Below are 27,549 nucleotides of genomic sequence, written 5' to 3' on the forward strand. Positions count from 1 at the left end.
TTTGTTATTCCTCTTTTTTAGAAGCAAGTGTTTTAATGTGTTATTTGTATTGTATTTTTTTTTTACGATACAATCACTTTTGTATGAGAAAGTATATCTGATTGCAATAAAGTTTTTCAATAAAAAAAAAAAAAATAAAAAAATAAACTGTTTTTCAGTTTAAACTGAAGAGCCAGTTTAAACTGAAGAGCCAGTTTCACACTGGAGAGCCAGTGTGGTGTAGTGGTTAAGAGCGGTGGACTTGTAATCTGGTGAACCGGGTTCGCGTCTCTGCTCCTCCACATGCAGCTGCTTGGTGACCTTGGGCTAGTCACGCTTCTCTGAAGTCTCTCAGCCCCACTCACCTCACAGAGTGTTTGTTGTGGGGGAGGAAGGGAAAGGAGAATGATAGCCGCTTTGAGACTCCTTCGGGTAGTGATAAAGTGGGATATCAAATCCAAACTCTTCTTCTTTCAACACTCCAAAGGGGGGGGGGATCCAATATAGTCTCTGCTTCCATCAGTGCAAGGATTTCTCCTTGTGCAATTGCATGTTCTTCTCACATCTCCTCTCCCTAAATCTTTTCTGGGATCCCCCAACCCTCTGGGGCAGATTTTCAGAGGGTGCAAGTCACATGCATGGGGAGGAGGGGGGGAGTCCTACTACACAACTGGAAACCTTAGTGCTAATAGGATGTGGTGGGTGAATGCCTCCCATAGTTTATAGCATAGTGTGAAAAATGTAACCCTCCAGATGCTGCTGAACTACAATCCCACCAGCCCCAGCAACTATAGCCAGAGGTGATGTAAGTTGTAGTTCAACAACATCTGGCCTGATTCCCATTTTAAGGAATTACGAGACCACAGTTTCTTTATAGACCACAGTTGGAATCTTTGGAGAAGGAGATCTATATGAACTACAAAGAGTTATCAAAACAGAGTAAGATTTGCTTTTTTTATTATAATAAAATTAAGACAGGAAAGAAAATAGAACCAGACTTGACTTCACTTTCAGAATATAAAATATTCCAACTTTTTGTTTTATAAGGCAGAGCTTCAATAATACGTATTCAGATTATATCAAACTTTGGAGAAATGTTAAAACTAATTCCAGAGAGGCAGTTTGTGTTGTTTAGTCTATCTTGTAGGATATATATTTGCTGTGGTATGGATTTTTGTAGGTAAGATTACATGGGGAAATTAATCAAAATTAAATAATTTAAACATTTGATTTACAACTCGTGCAGTGCCTACACATGACCCTACAAGGCAGAATCAGGAGTGTGCCTGTAAATAAGTCAATGGGTCAAAGATAGCAATGAAGAAAGCATCTTTCAACACAATACATTTAGCAACTGCCTCACAAGTTGATTGACATTTGCCACCAAGTGTGCTTTCCACTAGCACTTTTACATTCACACACACACCCAAGTTAGCAACCAAGGATATTTTTCTTTCAGAAGTACAAATTTAAGGACTTATTCAATTTTAACATTAATTATTTTTTTTACTCATTTTGGGTCTTGCGTTACAATCTTAAGCACATTTCTCCAGAGGTATATCCCATGGCATTCAACAAAGCCTGCTCATTAGTGTGTTTAGAATTACAGTGAAAGGAATGCAGAATTTCTAAAATCCAGCAACCCAAAAGACATACACTTTTAACCAACAACAAAGAAGAACAGACCCATTCACTTTCATTAATCACAGCTTACAATCACAGGTATGTTTTGGCCCCCTACAACTTTGCTGCATTCTTAAATGTATATCCCTGCCATACAAGATAACAAACAGTTGCAAACTCTGGAGACAAATTATACATTTAACTAAAAAAAGGTGTTGCCTCTATAGAAACCTTTTAATTTGTTTCTGACATTTTTTGAAACAATGAATTGGCAATGTATGCATACTTATGAGCAGAAAACAGAAGTCAATCCTGATTCCACAAGAACATTTCATGAGCATGCTAGAAAACATATATTATAAAAAAATACATTCAATTAAACAACCTGTTGGTTTAACTGTTAACATTTTGGACAACTCTTCAAGGCTGAGGCCTGGTCTGTGTGAATCTCGCCTAGCAACAGCAAGCTCCTGTACTTCCTGAGGCTAAGATTGGCCAAAAACTGTTACCTGGCAACAGCAGAATAATCAAGTCTATTGACTAACATTGGCCAGAAAAACGTCTCTTCAATAAGAAAAAAAACTACATACCAAGAGTACTATTTGTCAAAACAGCACATACTAGATGTGCCCCTTAAACTAACACAACAAACCATTTCCCCAGTACAAGATGCAGTACAAATGGCTATTTTTAAAAATACCCTAGCATAGTCCATAAAAGAAAAATGCACAGCATCTGTCAACATGCTACTCTCTTAGCAAATGTTTAACTCAGTCATAATAATAATAATTTCCCCAAAATTTTGTATGGACCACCCTCAAATTATGTCTCCTACATGTCCAGTTTTCAAAACAGACAGCTGAACCATTTTCTAATTGTAAATCATAGAACATATTTCCTCAACCATAGTCTCATTATACTGCAGAATATGATTCAGCTGACACTCTTACCATATCACACACACACTTGTTATAGTCTTGTTCAAAATTTAGGTGTGATGAGGCCTTTATAGTGCAATCCTATACATTGCAATACCTCAAGCTGAAGGAAATAGGAACAGTCACTTTTAGGCTTGATTTGTTTGTGTTAAACAAAATAAGAGATGTTTATAGTAAACAGTTATGTTCTTAATACTTTTCAAGTTTCAGTTTTACTGACAACAAACCTTATTTGTCCATATATATTCTTGTAATACTGTATTCTGACTTTTGTGTTTACCAATCTTCCTGTTCCCCTATAAGGCTATCAAAACATTGGCTTACAGCAGCCCTCAAAACTATTTTTAAAATAGTTAAGGCATCAATATATGAAAATCCTGTGCTTGTTTTATGCCTCTTCCATCCATTTTTACTAACAACTGTTTTAAGAATTACTGGTAAATCATGATATATAGAATACATGGGGGGGTGGAAATCTCATTTTCTTCAGAGGTCCCAATGTAGTTAAGGGGTTTGCTGCTATGTGCTACAAATAGCACTTTTTACAGGGGCCAGAGATGCTTGTCTAGATTGCAATAATCTTATAAGGGCAGCAAAAAAATTAATTTAAATTCTTTTATAGTGCCTTCCAGGCTCAGGCACAATAAAATAAAGCAATTCAAACCTAAATGCACCATAGTCCAACAACAATTTTGCATGACTACATGACATTTCAGACAAACTACCTATTAAAGACAGCAATCCACCGAATTGAAGGGTGTTTTGATGAGGCAGAGCTGTCCCATCCACCACGTTCTGCACGGTTGTCCTGGCATGGGGGCCGCCACCTCTCTCAAACTCCTGGCTGGGCCCACCTAAACTGCTGGTAAGCAAAAGATACCAGCAGCATATACCTCCCAAATGGGACATTCTGGTTTGTTACCAGAAATAGGCCTAATCCAATCTCTCTGCTGCACCAGCCTCATGCTGCCACAGCAAAATCCACACACACACCCCAAAAAAACCACTTCCTCCCTGGCCAGTGCAAATAGCTGGACTCCAGTGTACTTAACTATTTTTTTGTCTTGGGATTAGAATAAAATTTGGGAGTAAACTAACTGTCAAGAGTTAAGAAGCAGTCAGGTGATGTGCACCTCCAGTCTCTAAAGTATATTACAGTTCAATGTGACATTAGTGTAGCATCACAAGAGTAATGCCCAGTACTTTCCAGCTACTGGTTTCCGCAAGTGAGGATTAAGCGTAATATTTGCATTCATATACCGGGCAGCAGTAACCTTCCACTGTAAACTTATCAAGTTGCTTGCCACGGGTATAATTTTGGACTTTTGAACAACTGTATCAGCTTAAATTGCTGTGAATTACCTTGTTACCAGTTGTGTACGTTTCATGGACAGTATCACCTGTATATTATAGTAGTTACATATTTAATTCTCCCTATATCTCCTCCATAGCAAATATATACATTTCATATACAGGCATACCTTGGGTTGAATGTGCTTCGGGATGAGCGTGTTCGAGTTGCACTCCGCGGCAACCCGGAAGTAACGGAGCACGTTACTTCTGGGTTTCACCGCTTGCACATGCGCAGACACTCAAAATGATGTCACGCACATGCGCAGAAGCACCAAAACGTGACCCACAGACACGGGTTACATTTGCTTCTAGATGCGAACGGGGCTCCGGAACGGATCCCATTCACATCTAGAGGTACCACTGTACAGAAATTAGCCTGTACATGATTATTTTAGCACTTCTTTGGTATATCTTGACAAAATGTGTTTCCTAACAAAATGGATCAGCTTGGTCTCTGTGAAGAATATAGTGGCAAGAGTTGCTGTAAAACACAGTGCTCCCACAGCAACGTGAATTAACCTGGCCAGCCATCCTTTATCACAGCACAGGAACACCTACGAAGAAAGAAAGGCAGAATGTTAACTTACTGTTTTAAGAAATATATTATTTTAAGTTACGGTTCATGCTCCGATTCAGATATAAGACAGACCTGGTAATTCTCTTCACAGTAATACTTTTGCACCAATGCTTACCAAACTACAACCCAGTAAAGCCTCCTTGTGTTTATAAGATAGTTTAGGTAGGCCAAACAATCACATAAAAGCTAGTCTAGGTGCTACAAACTTCTGTCACTCTGTTTTACAGAACGGTGTTCCCTCAGAGACTGTTCATTAGCATCTTCATTAGTGTTTCCACCAGCAATTTTATTCACCCAAGCATTTGAATCATCAGCTCACTCATTCATGTCTACTGTAGGCTGCACCTTTATGAGTTTTATATTTTTGTGTGTGCGTAAAAATAAGTTGTGCACTGCTAGGATAAACTGAGTGAGAAACTTTTTAAATAAATAAATAACACAAAGAAAAAAATAACATTTCAAAGCGTAAAAAAATTAATTCTCTACATGTGGGTATGTTTCAATATCTTATGCATATCTGTAGATATGCTCTGTGTACATCATAAACCGGAACTAACTAACCGGTTACTTACTAGCAAAAAAAGGACTACTTTATTCACTTGTTCTGGCAGAACAAAAGCACAAAGAAAAAGCACTACCCACCTCAGAAAAGCCCGTGGTCACTCCGCAGATGACATAAACTACCAACAGCAACGGTGATATAAGGAGGCCCTTTAAAGGCTTGTAAGGGCTCTGTGCAAAATAGTTGTGGATGTAGCGGATGCTGTGTGCGATTCGGATCCCCATGTTGAAACAGTTTGCAAAGATGAATCCTATGCTGCCTTGCCAATAGGTCAAGAAATAGGACATGCACAGAAAAACCAAGGACAAAGCGAGCATGACAAAATTGTACCTAAAAACAAAACAAAAAAGGAACAGTTCGTATGGTTTCAGTATTCGTCTTTTACGAGCTTGACAAGTTGCTTTCTAAGATGAATGGGATGGAGGAGGAAAATTCATTATCAATGGTAAAGTGCTGCAGACCCATATCTGGTAGCATATACAGTATGTTAAGTCTCAATCGTTAGTAGTTAAGAGATTTGTTTATGACTCATCAGCAAGTCACCAATAAAAATCTTCCCGTATCTATTAACTCAATAGATAGCCATAGATGAGCTACTATATACCAGCTTCCTATCTGTAATATGAGAATAGCAATAGAGATGGATCAACTCCCAACCATTGGCTCAGAAAGTAAGCCGAGCTACCTCCCACCCACCCCCACCCCCAAATTAGAAATAGATTGGCTTATTTTCTGAACTAATATGACATTCAAAAGTTGTCCACTTTCTCCCCTAGCCTCTTTAACTGGACAACTTATCCATCTGAGCAAAAGCAGGAGTGCTCCAGACATAGTAAGAGAGAAAGAGAGAGATTCAATCTCTTCCGCCTGCTCTTCATAATCATAATACCTTGAACATTCCGTTTCTGTCTACTTTACAAATATAACCACTATTATACCATTGATGTTATTATACTATATTGGGCAAAGAGGCAGGATATTACTTTCAATATTTTTATATATGAAATTGTGATTATTGTGACACTGGAGATGTAGATTAAAAAGTAATGGTCAAAACACATCTAAAATGTACACCTCAAGTTTATATTTAAATGGTTATTTGGTATCTCTTCTCATCTCAGCATTAAAGGTTTCTTCAGTTAAATAGCTACAAAGTTTTATTTCTAAAAGGAAGTGCTCATAAATTCTTGAGAACATTGTTTACTGGTGAGATTACACATGTGATAACTAGAGCAGCTAGTATCAAAATAACACTGATTATGCTGGAGAGCAGGACAGGGGTCTTAAAATTATTGTCTCTCAATATTTATTTTTCTGCTCTGTGGTTGCAGGCTTATAATGGTATCTTGGGATGTCCCAAAACGAAAGTAAGCAGAGGTTGGATGACCATCTGTCAGGGATGCTTTAGTTCAGATTCCTGCATTGCAAGGGGATGGAAGTGGATGCCCCTCAGGGTCCCTGCCAACTCTACAATTCTATGATAGTTCAGAACATCGTCTTCCCCCTCTCCATTTACATTTAACTTGCAGAAATATTTTCCCAAGACACAAGATCCCTGCATATTATCCCAAACTTTATTCCAAATGAGTTCATATCTCTACTTGACACACAGTGGTACTATGTCAGACGGCTTCATTAGTTCACAAAGACACACATGTAAAGGAAATGTGAGCTAATAACTAATTCATGAAAATGATAAATGAGGATAAGTCAACATTGTACTGATCTTCGTCTAGAATGCTGTAATGAGCATCTTCAAGGATGCTTTCTTTCACTAGAGGATACATTTGCTGGTGCTGTAGTTTCCAATTAATCACATTTTACAAATCCACAGCCATAAAAGTGCATTGTACTTGGGAAAAAAGCAAATTTAAAATGAAATAACAAAAAAACCTCTCTCTCACTCTCTCAGTTGCAGTGACAGTGGCTAGCAAAGTACATTGCATTACCCTAAATATGTAACTCAAAATCTCAAAACAGCATGGAGCTCAACATTTGTTTTCAGCAATGTGACATTTCTATAAAGATAGATGGGACTTAAAAGATCCTTCAGCTACTGCAGCACAGAAGGTACCCCAAGCAAACACACACATCTGTAGAGCACATGGCATTAGAATCTACACACTGAAGAGATGGCTCACCATGAGGCCAACCGCAAGAAGAGGAGGAGGTTGGATTTGATATCCCGCTTTATCACTACCCTAAGGAGTTTCAAAGCGACTAACAATCTCCTTTCCCTTCCTCCCCCACAACAAACACTCTGTGAGGTAAGTGAGGCTGAGAGACTTCAGAGAAGTGTGACTAGCCCAAGGTCACCCAGCAGCTGCATGTGGAGGAGCGGGGAAGCGAACCCGGTTCACCAGATTACGAGTCCACCGCTCTTAACCACTACACCACACTGGCTCTCCAGGATCTCTGAGATCATCTTCTGAAGCTCTTATTTGTGTGCCTCCTCCTCAAGAGGTCCAGAAGGTGGCAACACAAGAATGGGCCTACTCTGCAGTGGCTCCATCTGTGGAATGCTCTCCCCAGAGAAGTTCGCCTGGTGCCTTCATTATACCCCTTTAAGTGCCTGGCAAAAATGTTCCTTTTTAACCAGGCCTTTGGTTGATTTGATTGACAGCCTATGCCCTTTTAAAATGGGGGGGGGCTTTATTGGTGTCAGGAACGTGGGTCACCAGTGCACGGAAGAAGAGTCAGACTCAGAAATCGAGCTAAGTGGAAGAGGGACAGACTGCAGATCAGAACTGGCTGACAGTCGAGAAAGAGCAGTTCGACTCCCCTTCCAGAGGAAGACACTGTTAGTTCTCAAGAGGAAGAGTTGGAAGGCAGCCAGAGAACTGCTAGGCAATCAGCAGATAAGCAGAGGTCTGAGACTGTGTCGAGTGAAAGTGAAGGGCAGCCTTTCAGTCCCATTTCTAGGAGATTGGATAAGAGGGCAACAGAAGGGCAAGAGGGGAAAGGTGGGAGTTTGGCGTCCTTCCTGCTGTGGGAGCAGCAATGACTGTACAACTATCATCAATGAGAGCAGGCGAGAAACTATGTTCTGGATGTTTCTTTTTGTTAATAAACGTACATAAAACTGCCAGAGAGTCTGCCAGAGATCATTACAATTGGGTTGGTTGTTTTTATTTTGATTATGTATTTTGTGGTTTTATATTTTGATTTTATTTTGTGAACCGCACTGAGACCTCTGGGTATAGGGCAGTATATAAATTCAATAAATAATAATAATCTAAGTACGTAAGGAGAATCCGCTGGATCAGAGCAGAGGCCCATTTAATCCAACACTCTGTTTTCACAGTGGCCAACTATGGCAAACAGGACCTGAGTGCAACAGCATTCTCTCTTGTAATAATAAGCACACATCTAGATCTATAAGTACATATACTTTAAAGTATATTATTATTTGAACATAGGATTTTTTTTTAGTACCTACTGAATTATTTCAATGCTTTTTTTAGAATGCACCACTTTAAATCCCATTTCCTATGACAGTGGACAAGTCTGAACTATCAGTTAAGCAAGAATGGGAGAGTCTAGTCAGAAAAAAGATAAGTAGCTCTGAAACAGAAAGAACAGAATATATGTATTCAATTTCAGAGAAATACCTATTCAAGAGTCATTATAACCCACACCCTTCAGAAGGTTCCCAGGATTCCCAACCACGTAAGATATTCAAATGTAAGCACTTATTCCTCATATCATTACATTTTCTAGCAACAGGACACATCAAGCAGTTATCAGGCACATTATTCTGAGGTGTGTATTATATAAAATATCCTCATACAAAGTACATGAAATCAAAGAAAAGCTAAATAATAGTATGGAACTATGGCCTTTTTAAACTCACCTGTCCACTTCTTCTTTACACATTGAAGCAAATGTAAAACATTCTGTTACCCCATTAACAGCAAGCAGCAAGACATATAAACTATAGCAACGCAGGAGACTTGGCCCTGTGAAAATGTTATGACAAGAGGATTAGTAAAATGAAACCCCTTATTGCTGAGATCTGTGCATTAACGCAATTTAACATGTCATTAATGAATTATAACAGCATCAGACTGTCAATTTGCAATCCATGTTATTAAAAAAAATATATCATGTTCATAACAAAATATATCCCTACTGTTTCTTGAGCAGCAAGACACAATGGCCAATATCCAATGTTAGTAATACTCTGAGAAGGTCCATTTGTTTCAGTGAGACTACTCTGAGCATGACTTAGTCAGAAATCACCTACAGTACGACATTTTGTACTAAGTCATGGACAACATTTAGAATTTAGTCCAGGGTTGTTGCCACTCTTCTGGTGGGTCTATGACAAGCAGTTCTAAGACCCAGTCTAGAAAATGTTGCCCGTTTTTGTTGCATTTATCCAACCAATATGAGGGAGACTGGAGTAATTTATTACCACAATACTTTGGAGAGCTCCTTGATTTCTTTCCCCAACCCCATATCACTCTTGGCATCTGCAAAATTCAATATATGTTCAAGAGAGGAAGAAGACCTTCCTTTCTTCTGCTTTGTTACCTTCCACTCAGTCACCCGGTCTCACAGTTCAAATGGACACATGGCCTCCTCCCTTTTCACTTCAACCATGATGAATTATCACTTCTAGATGGGTACTTTATTGAAATAAATAACAGAAGCGCAAAAAGTATATTCCATCTGATACCACTGTACCCAATTCTGACTGAAACTAGGGGCATGCACCAAATACAAAAATCAATCTCAATGCCACTTCAAGAAGTGAGTCAATTCAGTTCAGACTGCTTTGGAGGACACTCTTCACTTTGTGACTGAATTAGAACTTCACTTTAGAAAATGTGAAGCTTCATGCCACCCCATTGACTATAACGGGAGAATCAATAAGCAGTGACAGCTTATTTGCTTTTTTACAGAATTGGATGAACTTGACAGAAACAGTAGCAGTTTGTGAGTGGATGAAGCCTACAAAATATCAGAAAAAATAGGTGCAGGGATGTTTGTGCAAGTAGACTTTAAGTTTTGAGTTTGCTTAAGAGTGTGTGTGTGTGTGTGAGAGAGAGAGAGAGAGAGAGAGAGGAGAGATATGTCATGGGGAAATTGGTGAAATGCACAGGGGATGAGTAGTCACATTTAAATTTGATATTGGAAGAGTGAAGATGGGATCTGCTCCATTGGGAATAAGGGTGAAATAGAAATTTTATTTACTTCTCTATTTTTTGATAGTGCTATCAATCTCAAAGCTCCTCCTCCTTCCCTCCCTGGCATTTTGCATATATGGAGAGCTGGGGGGAAAGTATGAATTTTAAAAGACCCAGTGTCTATGTGCCTCTGAATTAGGCCTGGATGTTCAGGAACAGTCTGATTAGCTTAAAGGCAATCTGAAGGGCTTCTGCTTTCCTTCAAACAGCTACCAAATCTCTCCAAAGCAGCTTGATACAGTCTGGGTTCACAATTTCTCTGAAGTGAGTTCACGCCCCTAACTGGAACAGGACAACAATTCTTACTAGGAACTCTGCCACACAGTTTCAAAGGCCTTTTTGAAGACAGTATAGCAGCTTTGCTAATACAGATTGATCTTATGCATGTTTATCTGGATAAATAAATGAATGTAGCTGCTGATTATTTCCAGTTAACTGTTCTACTGATAATTTTTAAAACCACAAAGCTCAAGCTGCATGCCAGGAAGCCTGACCTAAGATGGGTTCTGCTGAGCAACAGCATATAATATAGAAAATGAACGTTCCTCTAATATAGAAAATGAACGTTCCTCTATTAATCAGTATTGGATCAATTTTTTGAGGAATCCATCTTATCTTCTTTTTAGAGCTTTTAAACATTTATATCCCAATATTGTAGTAATTACTATCTTCAAGAGGGCTAAGTACTCAAGAATACAATGATTAACACTGCTGAAAAGAGATGTCCTGTTTCTCTCAGCACTAAAAGTGACATGCAAAATGTCATACTGCGACCATCCTAGATTGCTCTTCCATAAGGTATACATAATGAAATTTCCTAACACAAGGAAAAGCACCATTTCTGAAACAGACATCGTAGGGCATGCAATGCGAATGGATCGGATTCTCTGTGTTAGTTCTTCCATGTGGATATAGTACTTTCATATATAAAAAGCAAAGTGAGGAAGCTTTCACAAAATGTTTGATGCTTATGAAGCTACTTTTCAGAAAGGCAGCTGCGATGTGACATTACCTGATCCCAAACTGAGCATTGAACCTCCATAAAGATCCAGTGCCAACTGGGAATATGCATAACCAAAAACTGCAATAGTCAGGCCAATCAGAAGCACAAGTTTCAACAGTGATTCTAATACAGCTGCTGCCATGGAGATATCATCCTAAAAAAGAATTGCATTCATTTAATAGGCAAAACAAAACAACATATGCCAGATTACTGCGTTAAATTTATATGTGGAATAATTAGATTTTACAATTCACTATTTTTACTTGGCTAGTTAATGGCAAATTATAATAATTTTCAATAATAATTGTAGACTATTTGTGTCTAGAAGTATGAACATATTCAATAGCAGCCATATTTATATATCAAATGTGCTGCAAGTTCCAGGCAGAACTTAATTAATCTGCACAAAACCCTTCATTAAATAGAAGATCAGGAAATGCCTGAGAATCTGCTGTGACAAAGGAAACAGGTTGACAAAAACTAGCTTCTAATGCATCAGAGAAAACCAAGAACACTAACACTTCTGGTAAATTACACAACAGTATGCAACTTCTACCTCTGCAGAAAATAATTAAAAATTAAAAATAAGAGATCGTACTGTATGATATAGAATATAGTTCCTGAACTAAAGCTATGCTTAACTAGAGCATTTGACCCTGAACTCATCTAATACTTTATTTACAATATCCTCCTGTGAGATATATGAGCATACCTTAGCTTCTGTACTAAAAATAGGCACAGCGTCTCTTTAGACACTAATAGCTCACTCCTAACCACAGTAAGTCCCATTCAAATACACATTCTTCAGTTGCCCCAAGTCCTTTTAAACCGTAGACCCCCCTCCAACCATATAATTTCAGTAGATTGACAAATGTACACACCAGGACCACAGCATTATTTAAATTTACTGGTTTGTACTCAACCAACATTTAATTTCCACAGTTCTACTGTGAGTAGATATTCGCTGAATACAACCCATTATTTTTATTTATTTATTTCAACATGCATACTCGTTCTATGATAAATCTTACTCAAGGCTACTTATGAAGAAAAAAAAGAATTAAAAGCCATTGTTAAAAATTGAAACAAATAAAACAACGGCCATAACCTTATCATCTACTTATCTCTGATAATGACTGCACAGTTAACTTTTATTCTCACTTCATCCCCCATAATTATCTGTCAAACCTAGTATTTTGAAAGGATTTTATCCAATGGTACCCTGATAACAGAAAACTTCTTGGTTTAGAGGAGGCTTCTGTCAGCAGAAAACAAAAGGTTCCCCCCCATATATTCACCCTCCCCTCTGAAGCAATCCCCAAATCTGGTAGAGAGGAACCATCAGAACAGTGTGGGATGTTTTGGAAGAGAAGAAAAGGGTCAAGCAGGTGAAAATAGTCTCCTCCCTATCAACAACATTGGATCCAACACCAGGAATTATTCTATTTATGTAAAATGCCCAGTGAAAGTTGGCATACACTAATTTTAAACCAATAAACGTTATTTATCCTTCGCTTTAAATGTACATTTTCAGACTACTGAACAATAAGACTAATTTACCTGTTTTTGAAACCTGGTATCTTTTCCGCGTTCCAGAACCTTAGCAAAGTAAACATAAAAGCTCTCCTCTATTGGCAAAAATATAAATCGAGCCGTCAGAGAACCAAGGTTGTTCACTATGTCATACACTCCTTTATAAATAAACAGAAACATCTAATTAGGTGTTTAATAGTAAAATTATTGCTTGATTTAAAAGAAGGGAAAAAATTCAGTGGATGCAGCACTTAAGGCAACCGTTCCAGTACAAACATTTCTGCTTGCCCAACAGAACAATTTTCCCAATCTCTCTCCCCCCCCCCCCAATACATTGTTTTGAGGGTTCTCCTGGGCCTCCAGAGTGGAGTTGAGGGTGGTGTGATGGGTGCATGGGGGTAGAATGGTAGAAAGTCCAATTGCTCTAGCAAGAGTCCTTGTGCTGGCTTCCACTAGCACAAGGGTGTCCAAGAGGTCAATCTACCGGTTGATCGCGGGATGCCCTTGGTCGATTCAACAACTTTGGCTTATCCTCCCCCCAAATAGCTCAACAACTTTGATGAAGCTTTTCCAAAAAAAGCTCAACAATGGGTAGATCACTGCCAGTTTCTTAGAAGTTGGACAGCCCTGCACTAGCAGAAGAGGTAAATCACTTTTAAAGTTCCAAACATAATTAAATGCATTTCCATATTCAAATTAAAAAGAAAGCTGCCGCCTTTGCACTTATTTTATAGCCATTCATCTGCAGACTTACCACATTTCTAAATGAATGTGGAATCAGATTACCATTTACTGGCCTTATTCACATGAATAAACTGTGGTTTAAAGGAGAGCATGAAAGCATGCTGGTTGGTGCAAACAAATCACAATAAGTAAGCCAAGAATGCTTCTTCCAATTTCAAGAACCAAGGCAATGTAAAAAAAATGTCTTGCTTACCCTGGTCTCCAAAATTTAACACGTTCAGGAATGTCATGACATACCGTTCACCTACAAAAGTAATACTTAATATTAGTATTTATTTATCTTTCCATTATACTTACAAGCGGTTGCACAACAAGACATTTCAAACTTATCCTGAGCACAAGAGATGTCGGACCCAGTCACTGCTATTCAGTATCACAAAATCAAAGAGCTGGCAGCCATCTTGGAGGCCATTTACTCCCAGCTTGCTCAATGCAGAATCCACAGCGCAGGATAGCACTATGCTGAATCTTGTATTCCAATTTCTCAAAAGTTTCTTTTCTCCTGCGAAAGAGGCTTCCATTTTTTTCTGCATCGTTCTCAAGGTACTTCAGAATTTCTTTAGGATTTTTGCAGATTTATCCAGGATTCTGAAGCCTCCATTTCCTGACCCCAAAATATCTCATGGGAGACATTACCACATGATATCTTCCCCATAGCTTTTAACTGACACTTGTGAAGCTGGGGAAGTTAGCTGCAGAGATCAGTACACTTCCTGATTTTGTCTTTAATGGAAGAGCTTCCTCTGATCTTAAAAAAAATATCTCTCTGTACTGATTATTTCTTTAGAAGTAAAAAAGGCATCACTTTAAAAACAAACAGTTTTCAGGCACACAGTAGGCAGTCTCCCCACCCGCTTGCTCTTAGAAGGAAGCCCAGCTGTGGAAATCAAATGAACTTTTAGGAAGTACAGGCACTTGAGAAGGCTGCAAAATATAGAATGAAAGGATGGGTGCTAATAAAACACACCTTGACCATCTCAGAAGATAGATACCTGCAACAAAAAGCCTGTGTTCTACCCGTAAGGATTTATCTCCCTTTTCTTTTCTTTTCTTTTCTTTTGTTTATTTTTTTCAAATCTACTTTACTAAACCTTCTTAATATAATTTTCAAATGCGGTTCCTTCTCTTATTAATTGGTGGAGCATTGTTTTTAAAAGGAGGATTTTTCAGGAGGATGCAACTGCAGCATCCTTGAAAGATAACTATCTAGTTTCTGCTTAATTATCTCCAGTATAGGAGAGTTCACCACCTCCTAAGGCAGTGGGTTCCCCTGTCAAAGAGCTCTTACCATTAGCAGACTTTTTCTAATGCTTTGCCAAAATCTGCTTCTCAGCAGTTCCACCCCTGCATTTGTTACAGCCCTGCATTTTGGAGCAATAGATATTTGTAAACGTGTTGCTAACCGCGTAAGGAAATAAAAGAAGTTGAAAAATAAGATCTAAGCAAAGTGAATAATGTAACGACTTTACTATGACAAAACTTCTGAAGCTGTGGAACTAGAACCCTAGGAATGATCTGAGAGGTATCTCAGGTGATAGATACTTGAGAGGGGAAAGGGAGGGGGAGACAGCTTTTGTTAGAGACATCTGATCAATTATTGTTTCAACATCAGCTCAGAGCCAAGTCCAATAATGATTATGAGCCGCTAATAAACTTTTACCGAAGGTTACAAGTGCCAATTGTACAATTTCTTGTCCATATGAATAAAGCAATATTATATACATACCCTGTCATCATTTCACCATAGGGACATGATTCCACTAAGCATTCAGTCCATATCGGAATATTTAACAATGAAACCACAGCATGAAGGACCAAGGAGAAAACCCAAAGTAAGTATATGCCTTCCTAAATATTTTATCTACAACTTTCACATTCCAATGAATATGCAAAACCAAATTGGTATCTTTCAACAACAAACACGTTTCTCCTAGCTGTCTAAGCCCAAGCTATAAAAACAAACAATTCTGGAAACCGCAAAATATTGGGGGTAGGTGTTTGCAGAGAGGGGCTAAATTGATGTTGAAGAGGCTATCATACTCACCCTCTGTTAAAACTTGCTTCAAGAATGATTGCTTAAAGAAACTCCAAGTCAATTTAGCCTCTTCCCAGTTAACAAATTCCTGAAAGTTAAATGGATATAAAATTACTGTGAAGTATTGAAGGAATTAATACTCCTAAGACAACAACATGACCAGTACATTATGTACAACATGCACGTAATACTATCTATTGCTGGTTCGCATAGGTGCAAGGATTATGTTGAAATGGCTTCACATATAAACTCCTATCATTATTTCTACAGTCACAGCACTTTGGGAGATGCTACATCACAGCAACTGCAGCAGAACTGCATCCATGGAGCATCGGTTCATACAATACTATCGTCTGTGAGAACTCTGTAACTGGAGATGGCTACTCAGAATTACAAACCCAATAACCTTTTGGTTCTCTGCTCAAGGCTGTACAAGTTTCCTGTAGCCCACAGGTTGTTACACTGTGGCCCTCCAGGCTGCCACAAAATTCCCTGCACAATTAGGGCAGGCGATAGCTAACCACCTCAAAGCCATGGTTGGTTCAGCTCCAACACCAGCGTTCCATCATCCAAATCAGACAAAGCATACATTTTTGCACCAAGAATACAAACAAAAAATTCACTTGACTTTGTAGATAGGAACAGTTACATACTCCTCACACACATATCTCAGAACAGCAAGCTTCAGCTTTCTGATAAGCAAAGCAGACAGACATTTGTAAGACAAGGCCTTTTGAAGTGAAAGGTATTTAAGTTATTTCAGCTGCCTAATTATACCTTGATGCCATGGCAGGATGCAAAAAAATATTGATATTAAAGTCTGCTCAAAGTGGTTTCTAGCCAAGTATGCTTTTCGAAATGATAATTGCTTGTTGGTATTTGATCACTCTCAATATTTTTGTGACCATTAAGCTTTACTCTGAAAAACAGTTTTGATGAAGCTTGCATTTTATTATATCAACTGTAATTGAGTAAGTACATGAAAGACAGAAGCATGCAATTATTAGAAATATTCTTTGCAGAAAGAAAAAAGGCAAATTGTTGCTATTTAGAGATTTGACTGGTAAACTTTCTGCTGCATGATATTATAGATCTGGTTAGGTACAATTAATCTTATAACTAATAACTAATATATTTTAATGTTGTATTTTAATTTTGTTTTTAAGTTGTAATCATTCAACTTGTTCTTATTATTGCTTGTAAGCCGCTCTGAGACCGGCCTTGGCTGGGGAGGGCGGGGTATAAATAAAAATTATTATTATTAATCAAATATATAATTCAAGAATACAATCTAATATGCTATGTAAACCTGTACTCTCATTCTCTTATTCTGAACTGCAATTAATATTTTGCTACTAAAGTAATCCAGGCAGCTTGGTCTCAGAAATGTATTCTTATAAATACTCATTATAAATATTTCCGTACAGAATATGGAAATTCCTTCTAATGTTATGCCTACTGCACTGTTAGTTTCCTTCACAAGTCGGTAAGCTGTTTTTCAAAATTCCTAACAGAACAACCAAAGCAGCTATACTTCACTGCCATTTAAGCTAATTTATGCTTTTTCATAAAAGTCAAGTGTGCTGCTTTTTGTCACAATACAGTGTTAATATTTTCTTTCACTTCCCTGCAATACCATCCCCACTAAGGAAGATTTAGCTAGGATCAGCTATAGACAAAAGAGGGTCGAATATATCTACTGAGCTATGAGACAAGAATAGTCTCTGGAGATTTAAATGTAATACTTTGGTTATATAAATAGGAATTCTATGGAGGAAAAATTTAAATCTAATATTAGAGTAGCTGAAACTGTATTCTTACTTAATAAGGCTAGATTACAGTAGTTCATTCCACCTCAGCCCTTTCCTCTCTGAAATATTTCAGAGTAGTTTTACAAACTTTATGCAAACCGAGCAATGTCAAGTTCCATTAAAGTTAGGTCTGCTTTCACCTTAATATATTCAATGATACAGAGGCTGAAAAACACGACCTTTATTTCTTTTCATGCATGGATTTCTTAACTATATTAAATTTAATCTCTGCTCCACAATTTATTGAATGTATTGTGCACCAGACGAGTCAGCATCTTCAATTCATGCAAGTCGTCTTTTATAAATGTATCTGGCACATATTATCAAAATACTGGGGATGATACTGTATTTTTATAGCTGAAATATTAATTTAAGCATAAAGGTTTGTAAAGCTCCTTTTGAGATAATATTTTGGCTTAACGTAATGGAGTAAAAACATGTATATAGAAAAACCTTATTTCATCCAGAGTGTTGGCTTCTTTTAAACATTTTTGCTTTGACTCACAGAAATAATGTATTATTATGGAATTTGTCAGAAGAAATTACACTACCTGTGGTAAAATGGCAGCAAGATATAGCAAAAGATGTAGGGAAATCAAAATAGCCACTATATCCAACATTCTAAGAAAACATTTTAAAAACGAAAACTGCATGGAACTTTAATATCTAGAGAAATTTGGAAATATAAATACATGTATTTAAAAGCTATGCTATGCTGAAAAGAGGACAAAGTGAAAATACACACTAATATAAATTATGTAGAGACTTATAAATGTAATGCAAGAAATATTGGGATATGCTGTTCATAAAAATCCACACATGTTTTTGTTAAATTATATATGGGAAATTGTGAGTAGCTGGTGAACAGAGGCTACTCTGTTGGAAATAGAAATATAATAATAATAGCTTTTAAATGAAAGTCAGTCAACAAAGTCTGTATATTGACCATTTGAGGTATGAAGTTTTAGAAAGGTATTTGTTGTATGAATGAAAGCATGGATTATTTTTTCCAGGCAATAAAATTTAACAGGGGAAATGCAGTTAAAGAGACTTTGAAAATGGCAGCATGGCACTGATTTGATGGCCACTAAGCAAGTCACCTATAATGAGATTCACTATAAGAATTAAATTGGGACAATGGCTGTACATGATCATCATTTTTTCTTGCGTCAAAATTATGAATAGTTGGTTTTTACCATAAAGCTGTTTTACTTACCTCATGTTGTCCAAAATTAGGTAAAACAGATATCATACGAGTAACTGGAAATGATTTTTTGGTTGCTTCAGGAGAACCCAGAAACATCATGAAATACATTATATAACACAAAACCAGAACGCTGGTGTATAGAAGCTGCAAGAACAAAATCTCATTAGCTACACAGCATACCATTTATTGCAGCATTTCCACTTCAGCAACAAAATAAATACAAGTAAAATTCAATTGCCAAGTACTCAGCTCCAGTTCAGACATGATGGCAGCTCCCAGGCTTAAGGCCTCACAGCACTGGCACTGTTTGCATGAACCAGTGCCTCCATGTGGGCATTGCCTAAACTGCAATTGCAGTGGGCCTTTTTCAGACTGCTGGAACTGCAGAAACCTCATCAACAGAACACAGGTGATTGTGCAGTTCTCACAAGGCCTTTAAGGACATGCAGTCCTAAATCAAAGCACTGAGATACAAGCAGTTATAGAGGAGCTTAACATGCTGTTGACTGTTATCACAAAGATGCTCAATGAACAATCTGGTATTATGCTGCTCAGTTTATGTATTGCAATTCATAGAATTGTAGAGTTGGATGGGACCCTGAGTATCAGCTAGTCCACATCAATGTGTTGCAAGAATATGTAGCTGTCCCATACAGAGATCGAACCTGCAACCTTGGCATAATCAACACCATAGCTGACCAGCTCTAACCAGCTGAGCTATCCAGGCTTTGAAGTTACTTCTTGCATTTTTATCCTTACCATTAATCCAAATTAATACAATTAAGAAAATTCTCAAAAATTAGAGCCAGGGTTTTCATGAGTTCTATTTCAAGTTCATTCCTGATCCTTTCCACACCAGTTTTTGTGGGGGACTTAAATGGACGGGGAAAAGGTCAACTTCTTATAGTTTTTTCCTCCTAAATTAACAACACAATTCTATATATGTCTACTCAGTTCACTGGGGCTTACGCCAAAGTATGCAAGGAAAGCGTTGCAGCCTAACAGTCCAAAATACTATTTTCTTTATATGCTTAACTGAAATACAACTGACTCTAAACTGATCTACCCAACAGCCTTACGAACCATGTATAATGGGTCGATTTTAAGTAAACATTTGTTGAATAAAAGTGCATTTGTGTATGACTATGCCCCTGATCTGACGTTATCTTAAGCTAGCCTAATATTGGGATAGAGGTACTAATTGTGGGGACATTGCTTTTATCCATGAAAAACTGAAGGGACCAAAGCATGGAAGCTATAGCAAAAATAATGTTAATTTCTTCAACTAAAATTATTATATCAGATCAAAGAGACAATAGTAAAAATGGCAGAAATCATACCTGGGCCAAAGAAAAGATGTAAAGCCCCCAGTGAGGATACATAACTACTAAAATAACTGTCAAAAAGCATTTGCAAATGATTGAGAGACTTTCAGCAATTACCTACAAAGAATATACAAAAAGCATGTTAGACATAGGCACTATGTTCCTAATGGCAATTCTTACATGTGTTAGCTTCAAAAATCCTGTGATCAGATTTTCCCTTTCAAACACCTTTAAGAATGTTTAATTGTGAATAGTGACAAATAGTCTCTGCAATTAAGCCTATTTTCATAAGAGGTAAAGTTTAGTATGGCATGTGCAAGCCATACTTAAGCTGCTGAGCAAGGTTTGAATACAACACTAAACCATGGTTAAATAAACCATGGTTTAGCATTGTGTGCAAGTCAGACAAATTATTTATATCAGCTCCTAAATCAATACTTAGACAATGAAAAAAATGTTTTATTGTACATCACGCTCTCCAAATTTAGAGTGAAACTAGCTTTTTTAAAAAAACAAACACTAAACAGCTTTTTAAAAAAAGATTCACTGCTTCATTCATCAGTCCATATATATATATATATATATACACACACACACACACACACACACACAGTGGTACCTCGCAAGACGAAAGAGTTTTTCATTTTTTGAGTTGCTTCGCAAGACGAATTTCCCTATGGGCTTGCTTCGCAAGACGAAAACATCTTGCAAGTTTGTTTCCTTTTTCTTAAAATCGTTAATACATGCATCCTATGGGAAACCGTGCTTCACAAGACGAAAAATTCGCAAGACGAAAAAAATCGCAGAACGAATTAATTTCGTCTTGCGAGGCACCAGTGTATATATATGTATGTATGTCACATTAATAAAAACCCAAACTAGAACAATGCTGCATACATTTTACTAACCTTTAGCCTTACAAATAAGTGTACTTGGGCTAAAACCCAAAAAGGTTCACCTAGAAGTTCAATTACAGCAGAAAGACCAAAGGCAACCACTCCAAAGTTGTAGTAAGGAACAGCATTTTCATCAGGAACTTCAAGTATATCTAGCCAGACCCAGCCCAGGAATACAGACCAACACACGCCCAAGGGGACTCTATGGAAATTGAAAAGATGAGTCCTTTAGACAGTATTACATGTTGTCCTTTTCTCTGCAATTTTTATAAATGAGCTGGTTTTGCAAGCCAGGAGTCCAAATAAAATCAACATCAAAAATATGTGCATCTGTTTTCTGTACATCTGTATTTATAGGCTACTTCTAAGTTACTTACACTACCCCTTAGAATGCATGGGACATTCATCAGCCATCTTATTATTTATACCCCACCCATCTGGCTGGGTTGCCCCAGCCACTCTGGCCGGCTTCCAACAAACATAAAAACACCATAAAACATTAAAAACTTTCCGATACAAATACCCAGTTCCTCAAGAAATCTACACTTTTCCATTTGACAAACCCCCAACCACTACATTGATCTAGGGCAGCTTTCTGCACACTGACTTAGAAGCTACATCAACCCCCAGATGTGCTTCATGTAGACATGGTAGTTAATATATACATTAGATTCTCATGAAACAAGAGTTAAATCCCCAGAAACGCAGCACCGCAGATAAGCTCAAATATTTCATTTGCAGATTAGATAGGTACTGAGTTATTTACCGATAAGTATTCCATTTTCTGGGGACCGGGTAGCACTGTGGGTTAAACCACAGAGCCTAGGACTTGCCGATCAGAAGGTCGGCAGTTCGAATCCCCGCGACGGGGTGAGCTCCTGTTGTTCGGTCCCTGCTCCTGCTAACCTAGCAGTTCGGAAGCATGTCAAAGTGCAAGTAGATAAATAGGTACCGCTCCGGCGGGAAGGTAAACGGCGTTTCCGTGCGCTGCTCTGGATCACCAGAAGCAGCACAGTCATGCTGGCCACATGACCCAGAAGCTGTAAGCCGGCTACCTCAGCCAGTAAAGCGAGATGAGCGCCACAACCCCAGAGTCGGCCACGACTGGACCTAATGGTCAGGGGTCCCTTTACCTTTACCTTTATTCCATTTTCTACCTTAACTAAACCCAAAAACTAAACTTCTCACTCTTTGATTATTTCATGGTTTGAAAGCAAGAGGCTGCCCTACCTTTTCAAAAGTACACGTAAAACTCAGATAAATTAAACAGGCACTTTGAAACGATTTAACCTTTCTGAGATTATCAGAAGTGCTACAAACTGAAACTAGGATGGCCACCTGTCATTCCAGGCATCCTACCTGTTCCCTTAAAATGTAGGAAGCCAAATGAGCCAATGTATCCTATAATACTTCACTGCCTGCTGTGGAATAAATAAAGCTTCCTACAGCAAGTGGAACATCTGCTTTGAATCTTTGAAAATGCAAGTATGATCTCCAGGATGACAGGTGAAACCCTTGCCAGAGAAAATAAATTAGGATGGTAGTATTTTGTTTTTACTATGTACTTTAGACATAAGAGGAGAAATGGGGGAAGGGTTAACTGAGTGAGCTAATTTGAGTAGTTAATTTGAGGATTCCAATGTCTTATTTAAACATACATTGTCCACAAAAGATTAAATGTTTTGGTCCAGTTTCTCCTTGTACTTCCACTCAGACAAGCTCTTCGGAATGCCTCTCTGGCTAAGAAAACAACTGTAGAATAAAGCAGCATCAGCCTAAACGTTTTAAAAAAGGAAAATGAGTAATTTCAGTACAAGGTTAACTGTCAACGAGACAAAAAATTCCAGTAATTCCAATAATAAACAGCACAGAAGGTTGGGTTAACCAACCAATCCAAATTTTGTTTGTCCCCTTATAAGTGGTTGGGGGCAGGGAATGCCAACAGTTACAGTAACATATCACCAAATGCAAAACTATGTTGCTGCTTCAGACAGACAAATGTTTCAGCAGTACATTTTGTATCAATTATTTTTTATATGTTAACGTTGTTATATGTTGGCATTGTTATAACAGTACCCTCAAGATAAAACAGCAGCAGCAACATAAGAACAATACAGCATGCAAACAACTTCAATATTTCAATTCACTGCTAGCAAAAAGAAAAGAAAAACCAGAGAACTTTGCAGTCCAGAAGACAGATGAGATTTTCAATAAAAATAAATATATGTTTCAAAACTAACATTTGGTGGAATTGGAATGCCCGCCCCAGAAGAACACCATGAGAATATAATAAAAATCAGAGAGGTACACACCACACATCATATTTCAAGAAAGACTAAAAATTACTGAATCTCCACCCATGTCATAAACTACTGCATAAACACAGCACTCTCAATAGTACTATAGATTTGCATACTAGAGGATGGAAATTCATTTGTCCAAGAAACCGAATCACAAATTCAAATTTGCATTTAGACAACACAGCAGACATTAATTCAACTAAACCATTCAAAATGTCTCTTTGCAGAATCCCTGCCAAGCATAACGTTAAGTGGAGTAATTTACTTTGTCGCTGCCCAGGTTTAAAAAGAAATCAAATAGAACAGAATATAGTGAGACAAACTGCCATAATTTGGAATCATGAATCACTCATACCTTAAAAGAAACAGATTACTATTTATTACCTTACATTCACAATGCCAATGATTTCCTTTGAAACATATCGTAGGGTAAAAGCATTTAACCCAAATGTAATTAGGCGGAACAGTATCTGTAAAAAATAAATAAATAAATAGAGTGAAACAGGAAATAAATTTACACCAGCTTTCAACTCATGTAAACAAAATCAGATTCAAGGAGCAACTTACTAATTATGTAAACTGGAAGTCTTGAATACAAATTTTACCTCAGCCATAAGTACTAAGGCTGCAATATGATAGATTTATACTAGGCCCACTGAAGCTCTGGTTCATAGGTAACACTAAGCGAAGATTCTTCAAAACCAAACTAAAATCAAAATTCGTCCTCCCAGCCACATGGGAGGGAGCGGGACATGATCTGCAACTTTAAATCATGATTTAGCATTTCGTGTGAACTTGGCTCTGTCTTCCCACATTCCAACCTAGAGTATAACCAGCAGCATAACTCAAACTTAGGAAAACATAGGCACCTTTTCTCTTGTATAATAATTTTGAGCATGGGAGGACAGCCATGTAGACTACACAACTACAAAAATTCTATGCATGTTCCTCTCAGTACCAAGCTAGGCAGGACACTTAGAACATCACTTGAAACCACATTAGGGTTTGTTTGATTTTAATTTAGAGCAGGTGAGGAAAGGACAGATTTTCCTCAGGACTGAAGAGTATAGGGAGAAATTTGTTCCTTCCCTGTCCAGCAGCAATCCCAGTGAAAATCTACCTGATGCCATTAGTCCTGGGGGAAATGGTCTCCACTCTGTGCATATATATGGTTGTGACCTGAGGCTTCCGCATTCCTGAAATGGAAGTCACTTTATTATTGCACTCATATCCCAACTTTTATTCAAGGAGTTCAAGTGATGTACGTGGCTCTCCTTATTAACATCATAACCACCCTGTAAGGGAGGTCTGGCTGAGAGGTGACTAAGTCAAGGTCACCCTGTGAGCGTTACTGGCCTAGTGGGAATTTGAACCTAGGTCTTACTCAGACACAAGGAACCAAACACTAAATAAATAATCTGTTTATTTATGCTGAGACATACAGAAAGCAAAGAACACAAACATGAATACAGTGGTACCTCGGGTTACATACACTTCAGGTTACATACGCTTCAGGTTACAGACTCCGCAAACCCAGAAATAGTACCTTGGGTTAAGAACTTTGCTTCAGGATGAGAACAGAAATTGTGCTCCAGCGGCACGGCAGCAGCAGGAGGCCCCATTAGCTAAAGTGGTGCTTCAGGTTAAGAACAGTTTCAGGTTAAGTACAGACCTCCGGAACGAATTAAGTACTTAACCCGAGGTACCTCTGTATAAGGAACAGCCCTAAAATTACACAATTTTGTGTTGTTGATTAACAGCTCTCTCCTATGCACATATTCTGCCACAAGTCACAAATTATTTGAAGCAGTTAACTGAATCGCATGAACTCACAGCTTTCTGAATTTATTCTAACAACAAATAGTGGGCATTGCTGGGAAATTGATGCTCAGGAACGTTTTACAAATACTACTTATCCCTAGAGAAGGCACTTTTGTGAAAGATGCTCCAAAATACATGTGAAGGAGGCTGCACAAACGCCATGTATAGAGCATGTCCATACTATACATGTGTGTACTTGTACAGGGACACCAACAGCCCAATAGACTATTGGGAAGCCAATAGTCCTGTTCACATATGCTGAAGAACACTCTTGTGTGATCAGTATGACAATGTCATACAGACAATACTATCTGAGGAGATACACCAATTGGGTCCGGCTCCAAAAAAATTCATGCCTCATATTCTTCCATGACCACAAATGCAAATGGAATGCAAATGCGTGGATCATACAAGGAAAGCAACTGCAGAATCATACAAGGGACTTCTAGTCCAACCCCCTGCCAGCAATCCTCTTCCCAATGTGGGGCTCAAACCCACGACCCGGAGATTAAGAGTCCCATGCTCTACCAGAGTGTTTCTCAAACTCGAGGACCCAGCTGTTGTTGCACTACAACTCCCATCATCCCTAGCGAGCTGCGCCAGCGGTCCAGGATGATGGGAGCTGAGGTCCAACAACAGCTGAGACTACCCACTGAGCAAGGTAATGTGTCATCGCCGGCGAAGGGATATGTGGATGTCTCTCTCACACACGCACAGGTGACAGGGTGCAAAAGCAAGCAAGCAAACCAAACGCAACCAAGCCACAGGGGTGGCCAGCGAGTCCGTTGCGCAAACCTCTTGCAGAGAGGAGGCAAGCAATTCAAACTGCGGGAAGAGGCATCCATGACTGGGTCGAGAGGGCGTTTCTGCAAACGAGTCACCGAAGAGAAGCCAGGGAAAGGGACGAGGCTAGGGTTGAGCGAGCACTCCGTCCTCTGCCCCGACGGATACCTGCAAGAGGGCGCTGGAAGAGGCCAGCCGGCTGGTCTGCCGAAGCACGTCCTCAGAGCCCATCTTTGCCTTTGCCGCCTCCATCTCCTCCCTGCCACAGACGAGCCCTCCGCCGCCGCCGCCGCCTCAGCTGGCGCGTGCATAAGGGGAAAGCGCTCCCCGCGGCCCCGCCAGCCTCATTTCCTCCCTTCCTCTCTCCCTGTCCTGCAAGCCGGCGAGCGCCGCTTCCTAGTCAGAGGGCGAAGCCCAACATGGCTCCTCCCCGTCGCGCTCCGAGCGCGTCAGCCCAAAGTGGGAGGACGAGAAAGAGGCGGCCGCTCGGCTTAGATGCAGCTACGACGAGCCGGGATGGGGTGAGGCAGGAATGCTCTGCCTGCTGCTCGTCTGCCATAGCTGGGGAATGCGAGGAGCCACGCTGGCAAAGCTGGAAATGAGCCGCCCCCGCCCCATCTTTCTGAAGGCTCTTGGCGCGCAAAAAGCCCGTGTGTCCCCTGCAGTAGCGCCTCTCCCTCTCTCTCCACGCTGTGCCGGTGCTTTCTGGCACGGGAGGACGGCTGGGCAACTTTTCTCTGCCTCACCACAGGTTTTTTTTTTTTGGGGGGGGGGGTCAAGTTGTTTGCCAGTTCCCAGCTCGTTCTGTATTTCCTTATCGAACACACAAGTGCAGGTGCAGCCGGGTTAAGGAGCAGGGATTTATTTGAACAGCCTTGCACCCCCAAGTGACTGCCAGTCATCCCTATGGAGAAGGTCGGGAGTTTAGTATTGCAAGGTGCCCTGATAATGTGGCTGAAAGACCCAGCGTTCATGTTTCCTTTTGGAAATGAGGCACAGCAGCGACTGTGGTGCCTTATGATACATGATTTATTTACACTATATGCAACCTGAACCTACGAGGGAGGAGTTCACAGCATTAACGTCCCCAAAGTCTCTTGTTTTTCCCCCATATGCAACCCTTAAATGTTGTTGTTGTTTAGTCGTTTAGTCGTGTCCGACTCTTCGTGACCCCATGGACCAGAGCACGCCAGGCACTCCTGTTTTCCACTGCCTCCCACAGTTTGGTCACATTCATGCTGGTAGCTTCGAGAACACCATCCAACCATCTCGTCCTCTGTCGTCCCCTTCTCCTTGTGCCCTCCATCTTTCCCAACATCAGGGTCTTTTCCAGGGAGTCTTCTCTTCTCATGAGGTGGCCAAAGTATTGGAGCCTCAGCTTCACGATCTGTCCTCCTTCCAGGGCTGATTTCCTTAAGAATAAATGTATGTTTAGTCAATTGTTCAGTCAGACTTGGTCCCATGTTAACTGATATCTTCATGTTAACTCACTATCTCTACAATGTAACCGTTTTTGTGTGTTTTTTTAATAATCAATATTTTTGGTCACATACACAGCTTGGTCACATACACAGAATGGAAGAATCTAATGGTAAGCAAGAATTAGCTTAGCAGTTATAGGACTTTTTGTGTGTTTGGATGTCACACTATGCTAAACTGGTGACTTGGTGTTTTGTTTTCCTACTTGCTAAAGGAGGGAGCAAGGCAGAAGTGCTCAGGCTGCATTAACTAGCACTTAGTTCATACACAGTATGACTTAATAAACCTTACTTTCTGGCTTAGCGTAACAGGTAGAAATGGTCACAACAGATAGTTTAATGAAAAAAACCTGTGACATCTAAAGCTGTTGGTGCTAAGAGCAAATGTA

The 27,549-nt window shown here is 39.2% G+C and overlaps 1 protein-coding gene across 4 annotated transcripts; it reads right to left on the reverse strand.

The window, feature by feature from the left end:
* Window positions 1–919: 919 nt before the first annotated feature.
* RFT1 (RFT1 glycolipid translocator homolog) lies at window positions 920–26,119 on the reverse strand. 4 transcript variants are annotated; one of them, XM_082211951.1, is made up of 13 exons: window positions 25,851–26,098; window positions 23,463–23,548; window positions 22,437–22,553; window positions 20,791–20,980; window positions 19,898–19,999; window positions 18,567–18,701; window positions 15,549–15,627; window positions 13,698–13,748; window positions 12,788–12,918; window positions 11,237–11,381; window positions 8,886–8,991; window positions 5,113–5,362; window positions 920–4,447 (listed from the first exon to the last, which is right to left on the reverse strand). In XM_082211951.1, the coding sequence occupies exons 1-13, from the start codon at window positions 25,932–25,934 to the stop codon at window positions 4,280–4,282; spliced, it is 1,644 nt and encodes a 547-aa protein (XP_082068077.1). In that variant the 5' UTR covers window positions 25,935–26,098; the 3' UTR covers window positions 920–4,279. The 4 variants fall into 4 exon arrangements, with proteins under 4 accessions (XP_082068077.1, XP_082068080.1, XP_082068078.1 ...); XM_082211954.1 differs by having other exon boundaries at window positions 23,468–23,548; window positions 25,851–25,909; XM_082211952.1 differs by lacking the exon at window positions 23,463–23,548 and having other exon boundaries at window positions 25,851–26,118.
* Window positions 26,120–27,549: the final 1,430 nt, after the last annotated feature.

This window comes from Podarcis vaucheri (assembly GCF_965113315.1).
Source record: "Podarcis vaucheri genome assembly, chromosome: 2".
NCBI lineage: Eukaryota > Metazoa > Chordata > Lepidosauria > Squamata > Lacertidae > Podarcis > Podarcis vaucheri.